This window comes from Engystomops pustulosus, chromosome 2 (genome assembly GCF_040894005.1).
Source record: "Engystomops pustulosus chromosome 2, aEngPut4.maternal, whole genome shotgun sequence".
In the NCBI taxonomy this organism is placed as follows: Eukaryota; Metazoa; Chordata; class Amphibia; order Anura; family Leptodactylidae; genus Engystomops; species Engystomops pustulosus.
This window is the reverse complement of record NC_092412.1, coordinates 71,815,232-71,837,318: the sequence shown is the minus strand read 5'-3', so window position 1 is coordinate 71,837,318 and position 22,087 is coordinate 71,815,232. Positions and strand designations below refer to the sequence as shown.

Below are 22,087 nucleotides of genomic sequence, written 5' to 3'. Positions count from 1 at the left end.
TATAGAAGTGTTGATAATTTCCTCACATGACTTCCTTTGGTGCTTGCTCTCACTTTCTATTCTGCAGAGTGTCGGCGAGGGGCTGCTGACTTCTATCAAGTCATTGCTACAAAGCAGGAAGGAACTCTGTGCCATCTCAGACAGTGCGAAGCGCAGCAAGACAGGGGAATTTATTGAGGTTGGTTCTTTCCACACTTTCCAGTTATAACCACACTTCATACATGATGTAACTTATTACAGGCTTCGTAGATGAGAATTAGATGATCGTGTAGGTTTTTATTAACCTATTCACGTGGTTTATAGCAGCCAGGTCTAAAGTTTTTTTTCCAGAGGCGGTTTGTAAAGAAACAGACTGTAAAGAAATCCAATGTTTACAGGCCAAATATGCAGCTAATAAATGATACTATATTTTAGTATACTATCAATACTTCTAGATAGAATTTAGGAGGAGAGCAATATTTCTTCAAATACAAAAAGAGCCACAGATAAAACGACAGCCATATTGTTTTTGGATTTAGTGAGAGCCGCACCCGGATGGTGTCGTCAACATTGATTTAGGGATCAATATTGATCCCTAAATCTAGTGAAAGAAAGACTCAATATACCAAGATAACAGACCTAGGTGGGGGGATTTATCACACACTGGCACACCAAGATGTTCCTCTCGGGTCTCCTGAATGCTGGATATATCGAGGCTCTTGATCTATCCTGCAGGAGGCGGCACTGCTGGGCAGTTCTACGCCGGGTCCTGCCTAGTGCAGGAGTTGAGCCATAACCTTCACCAGAATTTGTGTATGCTATAACTAGTGTGTGGGGCGGGATTGCATGGTGCCGCCCAGCACCACCCCCTTCACTTGATGTGGAGGAGGCTCAAAATAATCACAATGTCTGGTGCTGAAATATGAATTGCAATTATTTCAAGGCTTGTACCTCAGCAAACTGGCATACACGCCCTGATAAATCTTCTCCATAGGGATCCCATCAGTTAGAGAAATGTATCATGTAGCTCCTCAATATATTTTCCTGAAAAGTTCAAAGTTTGTGTATTCAAGTGATATTCCAGGATATATCAGCATAGTCTATTGACACTATTGGATAGCTGTGGTCCATTCAGCTGATTAATTGGGATGTTAAGAATTAGACTCCACGGAAGTGACATTGATGGCCTTTCATAAGGGACAAATAAGTTCCCCTTGAAGCATGATTCACTTTGAAGCATCCTTATTTTCTGTAATACTGTACTGTAACTTTTGGTGGTGCTCTTGATCTGTTTAAGTTTTTTCATAATAAAATATTCCATGTGTAATATTTCAAGTGTACTACGAAAATGTCACCTCTAGGTGGTGCTCTGTCTGTTCCTGTCATGTAGCTTAGATTGAATGTAACTGCATTGACTGTTAGAGACAGAGATGATGGATACATGTAAGGATGCTCACAAATTTGAGACAGAGAAAGTTCTGTAGAATCACATACTGGGTTTTAGGAACTGATAGGAAACAGGGGAGATCTTGTAACTTGCTATTCTGTGCAGGAGACATCTGTATCCACAGTTCTGAACACATCCACCTCTGCTACATACACAGAGAGAGCTCTGTCTTATGACCTCCTCTGTGAGCAGGGAGCAGCAGCCCCTCCCCAGGAGTCTGTAAGTGCTGATAAGCAAAGTGAACCCATAGTTTATTTATCTGTCTGAGTAACCAGCTACTGCAGCAATGAGGTAATTTGATTGGTATAGCAAAGAAACTACTGGATATAGGTAACAAAGATAGTAGGCGAAGTTGTTTTAATTCCCAAAAGCTATTAATTTGTAGGAAAAAGAACTTTACAGTTGCTCTTTAACCCCTTAAAGGAAACCTACCATTTCAAATGGTAGGTTTAAGCTGTAAACACCGAGCAGTTTATGCTATAAAGTTTAAAAAGTGTTAAAACCGCAATACCGCGGTTTTAACACTAACGAAACTAAGCACCGGCACCAGCTCACCCTGAGCTGGTGCTCGGTGTTTACAGCTTAAACCTACCATTTGAAATGGTAGGTTTCCTTTAAGGACGCAGCAAGTTTACAGCTTAAGGCTCAGCCCCATTTTTTGTATTCTGACATGCTTCGCTTTATATGGTTATAGCTTTTGAACTCCGAAATAAGTTGCTAAATAACATTTCCCATATGTTTATTTTGATGTCACACTGCTTACAAATTGAATATCGCTTTTCCATATTTTCAGAATTGACTATTTTGGGGATGAATACTGTTTTGAATTAAATTTAACATATTTAGCATTAAATAACCCCTATACTGTATATCAGCCCATTTTCAAATCTGACGTATAGGCTTATAATCATGTTATCTTTTTTCTATGGGTCAGTACAATTACGGGGATACCATACTAAATAAATTTGCCAAATAAAATCCTATAATGTGGGGCAAAATCTATCATTATGCATTTGGCTATAGAGCTGGTTGATGGCTTGTTGTACTTTGCAACAGTATCATTCTTATAGCATTTTTTGTGAGATTAAATAGGTAAAAATCATAATTTTTAGGCTGTTCTTTGAATGTCTTTTTTACGATGTTCATCGTACGGGTTCAATCATTTATTTTTATTCTACAGGTTGTTACGGATGCGGTGATACTAGATGTGTGTGAATGTGTTTTCTCATATGTCATTTCATGTGTTTATGGGCATTTGGGACATTTTTATTAATTAGTGTATAGTTTTTATTTAACTTTTTACTTTTTTTTTAATTTCTTCCACCTTGGGATATGAACAAGCAATCATCTAGTGATCATGGGGGAAAGACCCCCGGAAGGCAGTTTAAATGCTGCAGTTGCACCGACCATGGCATTTAACGGGTTAAACACCCACGATTGGAGCCCACTCAGGGATGTCAGCGGTAGATTATCGCTGACACCCCGCGAATCCCAATGCCGACTCGGCTGCAGTGCAGAGCCGAACTGGCATTGGCTCAGAGCCGTACTAGTACTGCACTGAGCGTGAATAGAGGGAGCCCGCGCCGTACTAGTATGGCGCTGAGCGCTAAGGGGTTAATATCTGTGTAAATATTTACAATCCCTATGAAAGGTGTAGTTAAAATAAGTTCTAATCCAGTGAATCATTCTGTTACAGGTTACTTTCCTTGGTCTTTCAGAGGAATCAGAAACGGGAAATATTCAGGTATTGCATGCATGAATATTAGCTATGTATTACAATCTTGTATGTTTCAGTGTATGATCCATTTAGGTTTATTAGAGAATTTACACAGTGGAATTTCTATGAGCTCTCGGTTGCTTTTGAATGATTTACCACTTTGATTTAGCTATGCCTGATATCTACTACATGTATAATACTGATCTTCTTGCAAACAACAAGTTTTAACTCTGTTTATGTAGGGAGTGGCGTCTTTTAACTTGGACATTCCAGAATTGGTTAAATCTCTTCATCTGTGCAACCTCAATGAAAATGAAGTCCTTCTGTTAAAAGATGGAAAGGAAGCGGCTAAATCAAATGCGCCACAGGTAGGTTGTAAATCAGACCTGTGCTTTTTGTCTAAAGTTATGGGCTAATTTTTACTAAATTCTTTCCTGTTGCCATAAAATAAAAAATGACCTTGGCTTCCTCGGCAGGCTTAAATAGTGGATTCCTCTAAAATGATTCTGTTTTTTATTGCAAGAGATTGTCGATCCCCAAACACAGACCACCTATTAGTACCAATGCTTTCTAGGTGGATTACCTACATGTCACTTTTCCTGCACTTTTTTTTAATGTAGGAAGAATAAAGTTTTGAAGTTTTATGGGATGTGCCACGCATACTCTTTTTTACTTGGATTGATTTCTGGCTGATGATTTAGTGAATTTTAAATGTTGCTGGTGCTTTAAAGGACACCTGTCATCAGGTCTGTGTCACTAGTCCTGTCACCTCTACCTGTTGGAGCAGCTCACAAGGATCCATCCCAACATTTATCTAGTCAATTCAATAATTGTAAAATCATCTATTCTTTATTATGTAAATGAGGCTGGTCACATGGTCAGAGGCAGTGATGTCACCTCGTCTCTCCCCTTGCTCATGTCTGTGTGTAATGCATAGTAAAGCATTGCTAGTGTCTGTGCTGCATCTGCTGACATGCTGCATCCTCCTAATATACAGGTGAGAGACACAGACATCAGCTACACATGTACCTGACATGTTCTGCTATAACATGGCTGCCTGGAGCTGTTGTATCTCTCCTATACACACACAGGCTGCAGGGGGCGCCAGCACCAGGAAGCACATGGAGGAGCCATTACACCTCACAACATCATACAGGCTGTCAGTCATGCACTGGGGGTGTGGCTGAGCCTCTCACTCATGAATAAGCTGGACAGCTTGAATATGCTAATGACTCATTGGACATCTCACAGGTCATTTGCATACAGCTTTAGGACGTCATTGCTTAGGTTTACAGGCATGTAGAGGGACAATGAAGGGATAGAGGCAATGCCTGACGGGTTCTCTTTAACACTCATGGTAGCATTAGACGGACTCTACAACCCACACAGGTGACTCAGGTAGTGCAGCTCATCCAGGATGACACATCAATGCGAGCTGTGGCAAGAAGGTTTGCTGTGTCTGTCAGTGTAGTGTTCAGAGGCTTGAGGCACTACTAGGAGACAGGCCGGTACACCAGGAGATGTGGAGGGGGCTGTAGGAGGGCAACAACCCAGCCCTGCCTTTGGGCAAGGAGGAGCAGGAGCAGCACTGCCAGAGCCCTGCACAATGTCCTCCACCAGGCCACAAATCTGCACAAACTGCTAGAAACCTACGCCATGAGGATGGTATGATGGCCTGACGTTCGCAGTTGGGGGTTGTGCTCACAGCCCAACACTGTGAAGGACACTTGGCATTTGCCAGAGAACACCAGGATTGGCAAATTTGCCATTGGCACCCTGTGCTTTTCACAGATGAAAGCAGGTTCACACTGAGCACATGTGACAGAGTCTGGAGACTCCATGGAGAGCCATCTGCTGCCTGCAACATCCTTTAGTATGACCAGTTTGGCAATGGGTCAGTAATGGTGTGGGGAGGCATTTCTTTGATGGGCCGCACAGCCCTCCTTGTGCTTGCCAGAGGTAGCCTGACTTTAATTTTGTGGGTGACTTGAAATCCAGGCATATAACAAAGTATTCATTGAGAATATTTCTTTCATTCACATCTAGGATGTGTTATTTGAGTGTTCCCTTTATTTTTTTTGAGCAGTTTATTTAAAATATCATATTGTTACATGTTAAAACTGATTTGTATTTGGATTTGACTGTAACAATTGTCAAATTTATCGTGGAAGGTAAAAAATGATGAATGAAATCTGCAGTTTAAAGTGTCCAACTCCTATAGAGAGGTTTTGACATTGTAGGGCTTAAAGCATGAGAACTGAGCTAGCCACTTTTCTAAGTAATTCATTAAGCTCTTTTGGACTCGGGTGACTTCCAAGCAGGTTCCATGTCCAGCCGTCATTATCGTTGGACATTAGCGGGGTCAGCAGCGCTCAACCGATGATGGCAGATGGGCCGCACGCAGGAGCATATGTTCCCCAGCTTCTGGCCTGCAAAGTGCATGAGGTCTTATAGCAACATTATATTGTGGAATTTAAGTTGGACTGTTTTTTGTTTGTCCATGTATCATACATTTTTCTACTATACTTTTTACTAACTATGAGCATAGTTTTTACTTATATTTTTCCTGCATTGTTTCCCCTGCAGGGTATTTTTCCAGGAACTGTGTGTTTAATGAGTACCACATCATTTCCCTTCTTTAAAAGTGATGCACTGTATGTAATGCTGGGAAAGTATGCAGTGGGGGTAAAAAATGCAGTGGAGCAAGAATGCTTAAACTCATTAAATAAGAAGTCAGAGCACCACGAAGACGATGATACAAATCACTCCGTCTCTTCAATTGAGGATGACTTTGTAACTGCATTTGAACATCTGGATGAAGTGGAACCCACAAATACAAATGACAACCAAGGTATGTTACTGTTACAGCTATAAAAGATCACGGTTCAATTTTAAATGTATAACAGAAGGGGACACACATAATGTAGTGTAGGAAAGGAGTCCATCGGCATCTGGCAAAATGTATCAGATCTATGCGGGTGGGTCCTTATTCATACCAGGAACCAGGTTTGAATATGGACCCACCTTCATAGGTCCAAAACTAGTTACTTGCTCCCTTCGATGGAATTTTTAATGTTTGTCTGAATAAATGTGTGCATACTCTTCTTTGGCTGAAAATGCTCCTGTGTATTATCACTCTTATGGAAAAATGTTAGGTGTGGGCAGAAGTCAAGAATAGAGGGCTCTTGATCACATACTCAATGCTGGCTGGAATGAAGAAATTATAGGCACGGAGTAGGCATGCTCAAACATCTCCATTCAAGTCAATAGGAGGGGTGAAAAGTTGCTTTTTGGTCTTTATTATTATTTATGTTTTAGATGAACCTTCTGTAGTCACTCCAGTCTGTTATATCTGTGTTAGAGAGTTTTTCTGGTGTAAGTTACTTATTTAGTTAATTTCAATGTCTTTTATTTCTAGGGATTGAATGGGAAACGGTGAAGAATCAACGTGATGCTTCTTCTCAAACTCAACCAAACCATTGTCTGGACATCAGTGGATCAAAAATAATATTTAGCTCAGTGCGCCGTAGATCATCTATTAAATCGGCAGTTTTGATGGGTTTCTTAGGACTTCCTGAAGTCTCATCTTCTGTTAAAAATACAGTCACAACATCAATATGTAATACCTGGACCCAGCGAAATGTTTCCTCCCATGATAAAATCATATTTTCTCCTTCCCCTGTAGAAACCTCTGAATCTGAGTGCTCAAGTCCAAGTCCAATAATTTTCTTAGATGAAGAGGGTTACCAGAAGAGCTTAAGGGCCAAGCTTAATTTGCCAAAGATCCCTGTTGGCAAGGATGGCATTGAGGATTCGGACTCTGAATTAAGTGAATTCTTCGATAGCTTTGATAGATTTGATGAACCATATACGTCACTAGAAGACCATTTCCAAAACAACCAGACAGCTGTTGTAGAAAGTCCACCCAAAAAAAGAAAATGTGCCAAAGGAAATATAAGTACAGTTTGTATGAATCCACAAAAGTTTAAATTTGATCGCCCTACACTTTCAGCCAGCGTCAAGAAGCCTACCCCTCGTAAAGCAGAATCTCCTTTTAGTAATATAAATGATGTACCAGACTCTCCTCGACCAACAAAGACATGTTCTGAGGATAACGGTACATTGTTTAGTCCTATCCGATCATCTGCTTTTAGTCCTCCTGGAGTTCCCTCTGCAACAGACTGCACATCTAATTTAGTAAGCCACAGTGATTTTCCTGCATTTAAGGAAAGTTCTTATGATCGGTTAAGTGAATACGCAAACCAGGTGTGCAGCAGCATGTTTGATACAGTCCTAAATACCAAGCATCCCTCAAGCGTTGTCGAGAAAACTCCAAAACTAAAACGTAAATCTCATGGCAAAGAGTTGGAACGCAAGTCAAAGTCCAAACACAAATCCCTCAAGGGGGGAATTCAGAAATTCGCAGCAGACCTAGTAGAAAAAAGTTTAGGCAATGCATTTAAAGACTTGCAGAGAGGCGTTTCATCTTGTACCAGTGCACTGTGCCACTTGGCTGCGAGGCTAACATCGTATGTTTTCCAAATGGCTTTCTATGAAATAGGAAGGAGGCAGGCATTCTCAATTAAGAAACGAGCTATTAATGGCTTGGCAAACCTCATGGTAAGTGAAGTTATTACAAGTGCACTACACGAGCTCCGATATATAAAGAAGCAGATGGTTACTAATGCGGTAACTCGTTTTGCTGCTGACCTTGCTGAGGAGCTTGTTTTTGAAGGAATTATGGAAGTATGTCAATTCTCCCACCCACCGACTCCAAATGTTTCTTACTGTCAGTCATTTGAGTATGAAGATGTAGTAGTGAGTTCCTATGCTAAAGACTTATCAGAATCTGTAATTCAGGAAGCTTTTATTGAACTTTCCCAGGTGAATGTTGGTTTTACACAAGAAGCTGCTATAAGTGTTTCGATGGATAACCTAAAATATGTAAGTTCTGAAGCTATGATGCAGACAAGTCCGGTTTCCCCCACATTTCCTGCTCCTAGAAGTCAAGAACTTTCACCTGTGGCACAGAAGTCTAAAAGAGACTACACTGTTCAGTATGCTTTGTTCTTCACTTCTGGTCTGGTGAGCTCAGTTCCTGTGCCTGTAGCTGCTAAAGTTTTGAGACAGCAACCAATATCAAATGACCAAACGGATATCTCAGCAAGCAAAAACTTGTGTGCAGACAATGCAAAAAATTATCATATTTCCACAAAAAGCATTACTGATATGTCATCTGACAAAAAGATTATACTTGGTAATAGCCAGCAAGATGGAGACGGAGTAAAACCCTACTCTGTAACTATGGTGGACATGATTGTCAATGAAGCATATGATGTCATAAAGTCAGCCAAAACTGTTGATGATTATGCTGAAATGATGACAAAAAGGATCATTGACGTGCCCTTCCAGGACTCTCTTTTAGAGGGAAGTACCGCACAAAGTCGCAGTGAAGACTCTGCCAAGGGCATTTTTAAATATTCCCTAGGTAAGAACACGCACACATTTTTAAAGAAAGAAATGAAATCCAACAATTTGGTTGACCACAATAATTACTTGCTACAAGAAACCGATATGATTTACTACTCGCCAAAATCTTCAGAGCAGCAAAGAAGGATTTTTAGATGTCCCCAAGTGGTGGAACAAGCCACTTCAAGCCAACACTTTACTGGTAAGCATCTGGAAAACTCCGGGAAGTATGATCCTACAGAGAAGCATGGCTTTGGCACATGTTCCGGAATATCAAATGCTTCATTTAGTAAAGGAGAGTCAGAGACTATAACATCCAGGAGGAATGTACATGGCACTGATGGATCAGACCCTTCCTTGTTTGGTCTTCACAGCTGTCTCCCTCATATTAACAGTTTTTCCTCAGTAATGTGTAGTTGTGGGGATAACTTCTTTGTTGAAGAAAAAAGGAATCAAAAAGAAAGCTCTAATTTGTCTGCAATGCCTGGTACACCACCTCCAACACCCCTGACAACTTATGATATAAGTCCAGAAAGAAGTATGCGAAAGCTAAACAAGAGACTGAAAGGACAACTGGCAAAAGAGTTCTATCCAGCCACCCCACCTTCTACTCCTCATCTGTCAGTACAGGAGCATGATAACTGTAAAAAAGATGATTTCATGCTCCGGCTTATGAGATCCCTATCTGAAGAAGTGGAGACCTCTAGCAGTGATGATAGTTCTGAAGAATTTGAGGTATCTGAAGAAACCTGCAGATATGCAGACTACTTATCCAGTAACATCATATCCATAGCCACTGACATGGCTGTTTATTCATTAGGTGACGACTCTTCACAGGGATCTCCTCCGAGGAACCTGTCACAGTTAAGTGTGCTGAGTGATAAGTGGGGTTACCCTGCCTACATGAGAAATATCACAGACGAATTATTAGAAACTTTATGCAAATATGCCAACAGTGTTGCTGGTGAGGTAATCAGTGAGGCAAAAGAGACCATCGGAAGCCGGAAGAACTCTCTGTGCGATGTAGATTATCCTATACCTCAAGCATCTGGTAAAGATTGTCGACCGAAAGAAAGTACCCTCAAATATTTAGGTATGAGTTATAAGGCATATGATCCTAGCACTCTTACCCTGCCTCACTATAACTGTGGCACTGGTTTGACCTCCAAGTATCCCAGCTGTGAGAGTGTGACTGAGGAATATGCTGATCACCTTATCAGAGTGCTAAAGATGGAAGGGGGAAATAGTGAGTTAATTCTAGACCAGTATGCAGGCAGGTTAGTTTATAGGGCTATGAAATCTGGCCTCCAGCAAGCCTCTAAAACCATTAAAGTGAAGTGCAACCGAAAGTTTGTGTCTAGAGTGAAGCCTGATGCCAATTCTAGCAAAGAAATTCTTCGATTGTTGAGTAGGACCAACCGTTCAGAGAAAGACAAACGTAGGCAAAGTAATGTTACCCTTCATTCATTTCCTGAAGATTTGGCACAGAAACCTGACTTTACTGGACTTATTCACTTTGCAGAGTCTCTTTCACAGACTATAACATGTGATGTTAAGAGAAAGCTCAAAATGTCTGCTGGGTCTCTTCCCAAGTCCCTGACGGATTCTTGTCTCTACTCTAAATCGAAGAACAATTATGTAACTGGTGATATTATCAAATCCTCATTTCCCAAGTCGCTCCTTCCTTTACCCCATAAGCAGAAACTGTACCACAGCACCAGCAGTTTAAATGACTACAGTCTGAATGATGGGATACTAAAAGCCATCGAGCAGTATGCATGCAAAGTTGTAGACCGCACCTTGGAGGTTAGCATGGAAGCAGCCAGAATACAGGCGACGGAGAATAAGAAGAAGGCAGAGAAGGTTCCACAGGGGGGGAAACTTATCCATTCTTATGGGACTGCATGTAGGTTGTGTAGTGCGATAGAACAGCACCGGAGCTCTGTATCGTCTTGTCACTTCTTGCTGGGACATGATAGCTCCAGAAAAAGCAAACCATGCTCCAAGTCCAGACAAAGTGCTTGTCAGAAATCAAGATTATTTCATCTCAACATCCCCAAGATCCACATTGACCTTGATAAAAGATCAATATTTGCTGATAAAATAGTAAATGCAGCTCTGGAGAAAGCCGAACGGGAGCTGAGTAACACCAGTCTGGGAGCAGATAGTGGCATTGGACACAATGGCATAAGCTTTGCAGAAAGTCTTACTACAGAAATTATGATGTCTGCTATGAAGAATTTCAATATAAGGTATGGAGGCAAGACAATTGTTACTTACATTTATTTTTTGGAAACTGTCTGCATGACATTGTTGAGATTGTAAAGTGGAGCATACTGGGTTAACAAATCAAAGCATGATGTATCTCCTGTATACTCTTACTGCTATTTATACTTTGTCTGGAGTAAGGTCCTGTTAACATCATGTTTAGTCTTGTACTAAATCCACGGTGACAACAGCGTGTTATAAATGGTGGTTGTAAGTATACATCGGCAGGATTTCTGATCTGTACTTACAGGAGAAGACTGTAAAACATCCCACTGCATAGAGTGGAATAAGCCTTCCATAGTCTATTATTCTATTCGGTTTTTTTTCTGTAAAGATGGGATGCAGAGTGTACATAAATGAGCAAAAAAATAACTTTTTCTGACCTTGCCATTTGGCTGCAATGAAACAAAGAGTGAAAAATTTAAAGCGGTCTGACTACTTTCTGTACCCACTGTATGTTGCACAAGATTCCTATAAGAGTGGATGGATGATTAATCTGTCATAGTATTAAACTGTCTAGCCCTGCTTTGACTTTCTATTGGTTTGCTTACTTTACTCCAGAAAAGTAGGAAAAAATTCTGTCGGGTCAGCAGTATTTTTGGCGCACAGACCTTTTTGACACGATTCCACGCCACCCTTTTTTAATAGGTCAAACTTTTTGTCGACTAGTTGTAGGAAAGGCAGAAAACTGTATAAAACCCTTTATAAATGTGGTGCAGACAGTTTTTTTTTTTCCTGCAAATTATGATTCTGTCGTAGATACATAAATCTCTTCTTGTGTGTTTTGGGAACATTTCTGGTCAGGTGATGTTGCTGTATCTGTACTATGAAAACATGGGTTATATAACCTCACCCTCCTGCCTTAACTATTGTTGGCCTAAGACTATTGTTGATGGTCTTCTATTTCCCTGTATTTAGTTCAATTGGCAAAGATGGCTTTCAGTCAGTGGACTCGGTAACCAGCCAACATACCAGTGTCAGCATGGGTGACGACAGCACGGGTAGCTGGTCTAATCTTAGCTTTGAGGATGAACACCAAGATGAGTGCAGTAGCTTTCTACATCTGAGTGACAGGTAAGATACATGAATAATAGTTAAAGGGGTGTTCCGGGAATATGATGTCTAATACAAAAACCCATGATGCTATAAATAAATGAATATAACAAAACTGAATGTCATTAATCACAAAACGGAGCTTAGTTTGATTTTATGATTTCATTATCATGTGTCTATACCACTGCAACCTTTATTATAGTCCAGAGCCACATTCATAACTTCCCATAACTGTGGAAAGTCTACAGCAGTAGACTAGGCCTATTCCATGGCTAGATCTGCACGTGTGTAATTTGCCTAATGCCATCTTAGTCTGATCAGCTTAATACAACTGTTCTTGCCAACCTGAAATATCACAATCCATTATAATGTATGAAATTTAGATGTTCTGTCAAATGGTAGAAATTTTCTGTAGGAAAAAAACTCCTATGGAATAAAGCTATCTCCTATTTGAAGACTTGATTATCCAAAGCATGTAAATGAATCAAGCATTTTATGCCTTTATGTTTTGGCCTATAAAAAGCACTTTTTAGCAAGAGAAAAATATTAAAAGTCGGTAGGATTCAGCACTGCCAGACCTTCCAGACAGCTATCCTATAGGTCGGGTGAAACGCTGACAAAGCATTTCACCCGATCTCCGAGAGATCAGAGCCAGCTAACCCTCATGAGTCTGTCTCCAAGTACAAAGCAGTGTTATCTAGAAAAATGGTTTCAAACAAGATCATGTTTGTTTATTTATTAGTTGTTAAACTAAAGCACCCTCCACATCTATAGAACCCAAAGTAATCGACTGATCGCTGTATTTATAACCGCTGTCTAATATGTTTCCTTCTTAGCTGCCCCTTTTTAGCAGTCACATGCTTTAATAGAGCAAAGGGTCAGAAAGTAGGAGTTCTCCTTATGGACAGATTGCCAATTAAGGTCACCTTATAGGTGTGTGGAGACTTTAAGCCACTGATGCTCCACTAGGGAATTCTGTGAAATATGCAAATACGTTTTCCAAGGTGAGAATTGAAAAACAATGCCTCCTTTTGCTACCTTGAAAGGCAGCCCCCTTTAACACCAAACATAACCTATAAGAAGTCTAATACCATGTTGTGGTAGCAGACACAAAATGGAGGTAGGGGGGAAGGAGAGGATTGTGAGTCTTCTGCTTCCTGGATGCCTCAAAGTCCCATAACTCCCTAAAAAAGTCCACAATCAATGAATGGCAAAGTCCACAAGAGGAAAAAATGCAGAATTGGGCTTGTTAGTCTTCTTCTCTAGTGTCCATCCAGCTGTCCAATTACGTGTAGTCTCTGAGCTGGCTCTTGACTATCCGATGACAGTCCTGGATAGACAAAGTTTATCTGTGCAGGGTGAGGCCCAAGATACCAGGCATCTTGGATGGCACCGCTGTGTGGGTGTCTTGGAACAGTCCATAAAGAGCAGCATGGCAAGTCATGGAGTTCCTAGGCACAGAAAGAAGAAGTTCGAGTTCCAGGGATTTCAACAGGCCCTGAGCAAAGAGACCTTCCCAGAACAACTCTGGGTCTTGCTCAGGTTGCGGGCTGCCATAAATGACCCGGTGGGGAGAAGCCCCTGGATGGCCATAAATGACAAATCCTTGTGCCAGTTGTTAAGCCTTTCACACGACATGTTGATCCACATGGAGTCCATGGTACTGGAGGCCAGCTACGGAACACTGTTTAAGTCCCTCCAGGTGTTAATCCCTCACAAATTTCACTGCCCTGGCATATGTACCAGAGAAGGTAGCAGTCGTAAAAGAAGGAACCGATTCCCAACTGTCCACAGCACTGTTACTGGTTGGGTCACCTCCGTACAGCGTAGAGAACTGGTTTGGCTGAGTGAGAGGTTATTGACTAGGGTCAGAGAGTTCTCCTTATGGAGTAATTGCCAATTTAGGCCGCCTTACAGGTGTGTGAAGACTTAAAGCCATTGATACTCCACTAGGGAATTCTGGGAAATATGCAAATACATTTTCCAAGGTGAGAAATGGAAAACTATGCCTCCTTTTGCTACATTGAACAAGCATAACCTACAAGAAATCTCCATAGAACTCTTACTTCCTTACCCTAGTCCAGTGGTGGCGAACCTATGGCACGGGTGCCCGAGGTGGCACTCACAGCCCTTTTTGTGGGCACCCAGGCCTTCACCCCAGCACAGACTTTGCTAGATATGACTCAAGGCTTCCTCCTGCGGTCCTGCTTCTCCTCGGCCGTCAGGACTACACGAGAAGGTGTGGACAGAGATGGATTATCATTGGAGCTCGTGCTCTGGGTCCCCTGATTCTTCCTCTTCAGGGGATCCTGGAAGGAAGCTACAATCCACATTTCTCCATCATCTTTCTATTGTATCGGTGTCCTCAGGAAGCCAATACGATTGATACAGCTGGGATCACTAGGTTACTGCATAAATTGTCATGTTGGCACATGGAGACATAAAAGTAGGTTTTGGTTGTAGATTGGGCACTCTGTCTCTAAAAGGTTCGCCATCACTGCCCTAGTCAATAGCCTCTCACTTAAACGAGTTCCTACGCTGTACTGAAGAGACCCAACCAGGTCGAAACAGTGCTGTTTACAGTTGGGAATCTGTTTCTCCTGAAATAGATATACTGGTTTAGCTTAATTCCACATCATGTTAATCCCACATCAAGCATGTAGGTCATGCTTGGTGTTAAGGGGACTGCTTTTGAAGGTAGCAAAGGAAGGCATTGTTTTCCATTTCACACCTTGGAAAACGTATTTGCATATTCCCCCTAATAGTGCAAACTGAGAGATCCAGAAAAATGTGACTCCTATAAACACAATCCTTTATTGTACATAGCATATTGCCGCCTCTTCTCTACGACATCTGCTTTGTTTTAACTTAAGCTGGTGATGGTACCATGTGATTTATATGTTCTACATCGAAAATGTGTTATTATCTTCTTCTGGTAGTAATGGTAACAGCAGTAGCTGGAGCAGTCTGGGATTGGAGGGAGACATGTGTGAAGAAAATTTATCCTTCCCACCTTCAGACAGGTTGGTTTAGTTACAAGCTGTGCATGCAAATGGGTTATTTTCAGAGTATGCATGAAATATTATGTTATCTAATGCATGAATCCTCCTCCATTGAATCTAATTAAGTGCATGCTTCCCACCTATTGATGAGTAGCTGAGATAATTATCCTTTAGATTGGTTGTTTGTTTGTTTCTAGAATTAGCACTTCTTCTAATTACTGCTGGTGGCTAGGTGCAAATACACTTATTTGACTCAAAGTGGGATATGTTTTGATGACATTTATACATAATGTGCATTAATGTGTCCACAGGATAGAGCAGTGGTGGCGAACCTATGGCACTGGTGCCAGAGGCGGCACTCAGAGCCCTTTCTGTGGGCACTTAGGCCATTGGCCCAGCACACTAGATAAGACTCAAAGAATTTTCCTGCAGTTCCAAGCAACTTATAAGATGCTGCTTTCACTCATATTTTGATACTTCACTACTTAGGACTGTAGGAAGAGGGAGGATAAATAGACAAGGTCAAATTATTTTTGGAGGAGCTCCTGCTGGCCCCATGATTCTCTATGCACAGAGGGACACTGGAAAGAAGCTAAAATTATGCAAATTTTACATCTTTCTACTGTGTTGCTGTCCTCAGAAGGCCAATATGATTGAAAGTTGTTGAACAGGGAGCAATAAGTTACTGCTTTAATTTTTGGTTGGCACCTCGCGATAAATAAGCAGGGTTTTGGGTTGCAGTTTGGGCACTCGGCCTCTAAAAGGTTCGCCATCACTGGGATAGAGGATAACAATGTTAGTGTTGGTGGTCAGCTAGGACCGATATAGATCAAGAGAACAGGGGTTATGTTCCCACCAATAAATACTGTCCAGTAAAACATGCATTCTATTCCTCAATGCAATATCTACCCAAGTGGCAGAAATACACGAGCACACCTCCATCAATTAGCGAGACTCCAGTTCTCTTAATATTACATTATGTTACTGGGTGAAAACTTGCTGCAAAACTTCAATAGTCATCAACCATGATGTTCAGCAACCAAATTGTATATTTTATAATATTGTTAATTCCATTTGTCACTTGAAAGTTATTTTGATATGTCATATATTTATTTATTTGGCTTTTTGTGACTTAGTGACGGCACAGAAGATAAAGAGGAAGACCCCAAAATAATTGCAGAAGGTAATTTATACACTGTCACTAGCATATTTTTAGTTATTAATTTAAGTATCTACTCATTTTGCCTGGTTGTTATTCCAACATCTTTTTCTGTATAATAGAGAGAGTTGTCATTAGCTGCCAAAAATTTGCAGAGATAGAAATGAATAACTAAAGTTAGTCTCACACATTGTATATCAGTCTGCTCAGCTATATATATATACGCTGCCTGTAGAATGAATTGCATTTTCAACATGAAAGGTTCCCTTTAAGTGGTATACGACTGGGGATAGCTAAACAAAAGTACTTGGGTCGACTGGATAGCAGTGGGCTACACTGAAGGACTTGGTCTCAAGCAACAGGTGGAAAGCACATACACTCACTGGAAAAAATGTAATCCTTTTTCTTGGTGAAAGATTGCTAGAGATGCCTCCAAGGTGCTATTAAAGTAATTTAATTTTCACAATTTGCCTACCATGTAGGCCATTTTGACCCAGTTGCAAGTAGCCCTGAATATCTAAGGACATGCTCCATGCCAAAAAGGTTCTAGAAATCTCAGATCGACAACCAGTAAGGAGAATAGTTTGACACCGGTGAACTCTTCACGCACTCCTCCCTGTGCCTGAACATTTCCAGAAGGAACGCTTTACATGTCGCTAACAGCCACCGTTACCTTAGTTTGTAGTGGTGTGGAGAGCTAGAAACTTGGACAGCTACACGTTGGAAACGTGTTGTCTGCAACAATCAATCCAGGTTTTGTTTTTGCTCTGGTTGTTCGATTTTACTATGGAGGCCTTGTGGTGAGCATTTTAATCCAGCATTTTACTCCTTCCAGTGACACAGTGGGGAACATTTACTAAGAAAGTCGAAAACTGTACTAAAAGTGCTATCTCCATGTCTAAGAACGTGCGCCAGAAATCATGAATCTGTCGCTTCCCCGCACTGGCCCTTCATAATTCACCATCTTTTGTGGTGCACTTTTAGCATACGGCGTGCGACACAATTTGTAAGTTAAATACGGCGCTCAGTCTGAATCAGTCGGACCGTCCAACCGACCGTGCAACCCGTTTTGGCCTAGAAGAACATGAGCAGTCCGACAAAAGGCGCAAAGCCCTTAGTAAAAGTACCTCAGTTGCTATTGCCATGATGCGAAGAGCCATCATATACAACAATCATTCATTCTTTTCAACTCTGCAATGTGCAGGACACCCTGCTCCCCATATCTGTTCGCTATCACAGTGCTTACAACTGGAATTTAGTAGGATATTGCTTTCTCAGGAATGTCTTCATCAGATTGCAACACTTTCTTGGCGTGTATAGTCCCCAGGACAAGCCAATATTCACAATGGACCTTTTATAGGACCAGCTGAGATGCCAACTTTAGAAACTTAGAAGTGTACAGCACCTATGGGTCTAGTTGTAGCATGTCGGATAATATATGTATGCCTCCATAGCCAATCATATCTTATCCAGGCTAGTGGTGGACCAACCAGATACAATAGCCTCCATCTGTACTGCATTATTTTCCCCAATAAACTTTTGCTTGTCACTCTGTTATTGAAATCGCCTACATATATCATTACGTTCACACATATAAAGCTTCATTAGACTCCAGCAACTCCTTCGTTAACCGTAAAAGGAACAATACAAAAAAAGAGCAGTAGGTATGTGGGAGATCAAAGGTTCCCCAGCTAATGGGTTGAAAGGTCTATCTGTTAACTAATTTAGCTTGGAAAATTGCTTAATATAAAATATACAGTGTATTTTACAGATGGTTCTAAAGATCAAAAAGGACATAAAGATAGAAAAGGACTTTTAAAAGTGAATGTCCTACCCAAATAATGAATTTTCTTACTGGAGAAAAAAAATGAAAGTTGAAAAAAAGGAAGGAAATCTGCCTAAGGGACTACAATAATTACTTTTGCAAATAGCCACTAATGATGTCTTAATTGATTTCTTATGTACAAATATATTCTGTAATTGTCTTCCAGTTGTCAATCAGCGCTGCAAGACTCTACACATTAGAAATGTGGACATGGGACCAAGCCTAGTGGAGTCACAGATCAGGATGATGTTACAGTGGATCGCTGCCTCGGAGTCTGGCATTTCTGAGATCCAATTTCTCGACCACGCCAAACTAGAGCTATTGCCTGTAAGTTCCCATATACTGCCTTTCATATACAGTAGACTTTTAACAAAAAAAGATTTATTAAAAGCTGTACGCCAGTTTTCAGTCTTACTTTGCACTATAAAGAACATGCAAACTGCTTTCATGTGTATTTATACACAAATTTCTCCACCTATTGGGTGGTCACAAACTATTGCAACTTTTTTTAAAATCCAAAATCTAACCACTTGCACTGGCTCTCATCCTTCTTCCTTCTTAATCTGTTTTTCACTCTGCTTAATTCCATCTTGCTAACAAGATGGACAGAACTCAATTTAGGCACTAGATTATTGGTAGGGGGGCAGAGAGTCACAGCAGCTAGATCAACATCCACTCAGAGACCTCTGCAAATTACAGAGGAGCCGCAGATAGAAATCCAAGAAAATTAAGATCACAAATGCAAATTACAAAGATCACAAATAATTATAATTTCCAGAAGTTTTGTTATTCCTCGTGTAGACACGCTGTACTTTTTTTATGCAATGTTTATTGAAAGTTTGGATCTATTTCAAGTTTTCTGTTTTGCCGTTCTCTGTACATACAGATGTGCAGAATTATGATAATGATTTCACAATGTGTTTTCTCTGGTTTTCCATTGGAGCCTCCTAATTTACTGTAAGAACTTCTTGTTTTGCAAACAAAAAGTAGCTAAATGACATATTCGGAGCCGTTACATCAGTAAAGTGATTGCCTTTCCATTCATGGCTACTGACTTGCTAAACACTATTAGATATTGTTGTTTGCAGGAAATGCACAGAGTGTGAAAGCCTAATTCCAAAATATACAAGATATTTTGGTTTAAGGTGGAGCAGTACCCTCAAAAACCTCTGCCACAATAGGAAAATCCACATCAATAATTAGGCTTGTGTTACTATGTGTGGTATTAGGGTGCGGTGACAAACCTATTACCTTCTTCAAAATTTCCTGTTTTTACCCTATTTTTTTTAAACCCACAAACCACTAAATTGTAAGTTTTTCTAAGTCAAAATATTTATCTTGTCAATTAAACACACATTCTGTCTAGGAGAAGACCTAGGTTAGGTTGACATTGAGTTTAATGTGTACTTTCATGGCTATAACCCATTTTGTGGAATTATTACAATTTTTTTTTTCTTTTTCAGCTTTATAGATGTGTTCGAGAAAAAGGCTGGAAAATCGGTGACCTCTTACAAGCTCTTCTACAATACTGTGAAAATGTGGATATGTCCTCAGATATACCCAGTCCTTTGTATGGTTGGCTTCTGGAATATTGTTAACAGGCACTTTATAACTAGAGACAGATGTGAAATTATCTGCAAATGGTTATTTTAACCATCGGCTTATTCTCTTTGGTTTCTATATTGTAGCTTTGCATTGTGGAATATGTGTGTTTACAAACCTCTCTATATAGAAGTGAAGCATATCTATGTGATGGGTACCACGACAGTCTGAGTACCTGCAGTGTTCTTGGCATAAAGTGAAGAGTTGTTTATATAGCACTTGTTGTGTCAGCTTGAGGACGCTATTTTTATGTCACATATCTGTATCTCATAACTGCTTTTAGGATTTTTTTTTTTTTCTATATTTTTTTTTTTTTTTTTTTAACAAATGTTAGTTACAACACAAGTGAAGTTAGATTGCAACTTTCTTATTTAGAGGATTTTTAAGCACCGCACACAAATATTGTGAGACACGTGATTGTATAATTTCTCAGCACTTCTCAATATAATGTAATGCAAGTGACTTGTATCACTATCTATTCACAACTTTATACAAAATTTACCCTGAGGAGAAAATTCAGACATAGAACTGTCGCACATCTACGGTATATAGAAACACAGACTGTTAAATACTTTCATAGGTGTTTCTGAAATCATAAGCTGTTAGCGTGAAGGTATGGGGAAGAGGTGAGCAGCTGCCGGGCACTTCTGCTGTTACTAATTCTCTAAAAAGCATGTCTATTCCATATCACCTTCAGACCATTGCTTATATACGGTTTGTCAGTCCATAGTGTATTTAGTTTTTGTTTTTTTAAGAAAAGTGATCATAGTGAAGTTTTTACACGTTCAGAAAAAAAACTTCTGTCACAATGTCACGTCTGTTCATGGCATGAGCCTACTTTATTCAAATTAAATAATTTATTATTATTAGAAAAAATAATATACAAATTCAACTCTCCCATCTTCCATGAGAATCCTTATAAAATTTAACAAAAAATAAAGAAATTCGGTTGCTCCACATTCAAAAATACATGATTTATTAAATTCTAAAATAGTTTATTCCGTAAAGGCTGAAAATGCAAAACATATACACACTATATAAAATGTTATATCTCCATGGTTAGACCAGTAGAATAAGGAAAGTCGGGGGGGGGGGGGGGGGGGATTTATCATACTCCGGTGCTCATGCTATGATATAGGTGATACCCCCCCCCCCTCTCCCCCTGTCCCGTCGGATGCATAAAGAGGCATTGGCCTTTTGATACAGGCATCCGCGCTGCCAGGCAAAACCACACCAAGTCCGACCTGGCGTAGTTTTGCGTAAAAACCTGCAAACAAATGTTTGCAGGTTTTTAGAAAGTATGCAGGAACGCAAAAATAATCTCACTTTCTTGCAGTGTGAAAGAAATTGCGATTACTGGCAAAGAAAACTGGCGTAGCAGCACTGACAAATCTCCCCCAATGTTTTTGACCGCACAGGAAAAGCTGTAAAAACATGTAATTGAATTTAAAGAGTGATGCTAGGAAGTCAGATTTTATCCTGTCAGTATGCCTCTATAAATGGAAAAGTAAAAAGATAAGGTTATGGCATTTGAATGGCGCAAGTAAAAAAGGAAACGAAAGACCTAAAACCCTGAAAGGGTTACACTGCAATCCCACACAAAAGCCACCGTTTTTTTTTTTTTTTAGAAATCGGCCACGTTTTTCTAATCCGGTACCACCCTTTTAACCTATGTAGCCTTTAGGTTGACAAAATAAATTTCTTGTTCAGCAGCAGAATTTGTCCTCCTCGCTTTATAAAAATTTTTTTTTTAACAGCCTCTAAGTAAACGAGGGCAAAATTCGGCTTCAGCTAGTCAGAAGAAGGTTGAAACATTGTCCATGCCTTCTCATTGGTTCAGGCTGTTGCTCTGTCTTCTCTCGCCTATTCAGATTGGATTCTGTGTATAAGCCCTAGCCCCTCACATGCTCACTAGTCAGTGCATAGAGAGATGAACTCTTTTATACTATAGATAAGTATAGACTACTTTAAGTTAGCACTTTCTATCGAGTTGCAGAAATACTAAGGGGAAAATGTCAGATTTCTTTCACTAGACATCCTTGTTTTTCAGAGCCTTACATAAACTGCTGACTCATTAGACATTGATATGTGCAGTGTATTAACAGTTGTTACATATTTTGCGTGTTATCTTTGCACAAAATGTACATATTAATAAAGCTATTATTGTAAAGATGTTTGTGTTTTTGTTTTTCACTATTCCTTGTCTTTAAAAGGTTTATTGTTGTTTGTCAGCTTTTAGCAAATAATTTTTTATTATTTGTATAATGAAAACTTTCCAATGTACTTTCTGTATCAATTACTCACAGATTTCTAGATCTCTGTCTGCTGTCATGCTATAGAAAGCTTCTACTTCGTTTACTTCCAGTGGATAGAAATTTGTCCCTGGTCATGTGATGTCACACAGATGCACAGCTCGTTATAACACACAGCACTGATTACGGTCTGTGACATAACGAGCCGTGCACCACAGATTTCTATACACTTGAAGTAAACCTAGAATCTTTCTATAGAATGACAGCAAGCAGAGATCTAGAAAACGGTGAGGAATTGATACAGAAAGTTTGTT

The 22,087-nt window shown here is 40.1% G+C and overlaps 1 protein-coding gene across 3 annotated transcripts in view; it reads left to right on the top strand.

The window, feature by feature from the left end:
* The window catches only part of AKAP11 (A-kinase anchoring protein 11), a 31,416-nt gene extending 9,723 nt beyond the window's left edge, over positions 1 to 21,693 (top strand). For 2 of the 3 annotated variants that reach the window (XM_072135270.1, XM_072135269.1), the window contains exons 3-12: positions 68 to 178; positions 3,123 to 3,170; positions 3,386 to 3,511; positions 5,730 to 5,994; positions 6,562 to 10,864; positions 11,799 to 11,954; positions 14,873 to 14,956; positions 16,072 to 16,118; positions 18,086 to 18,246; positions 19,383 to 21,693. In XM_072135270.1, coding sequence (XP_071991371.1) covers positions 68 to 178; positions 3,123 to 3,170; positions 3,386 to 3,511; positions 5,730 to 5,994; positions 6,562 to 10,864; positions 11,799 to 11,954; positions 14,873 to 14,956; positions 16,072 to 16,118; positions 18,086 to 18,246; positions 19,383 to 19,517 — 5,436 coding nt within the window. In that variant the 3' untranslated portion in view covers positions 19,518 to 21,693. The remainder of the gene's footprint in view (positions 1 to 67; positions 179 to 3,122; positions 3,171 to 3,385; positions 3,512 to 5,729; positions 5,995 to 6,561; positions 10,865 to 11,798; positions 11,955 to 14,872; positions 14,957 to 16,071; positions 16,119 to 18,085; positions 18,247 to 19,382) is intronic. The other variant, XM_072135271.1, reaches the window with a different exon arrangement.
* Positions 21,694 to 22,087: the final 394 nt, after the last annotated feature.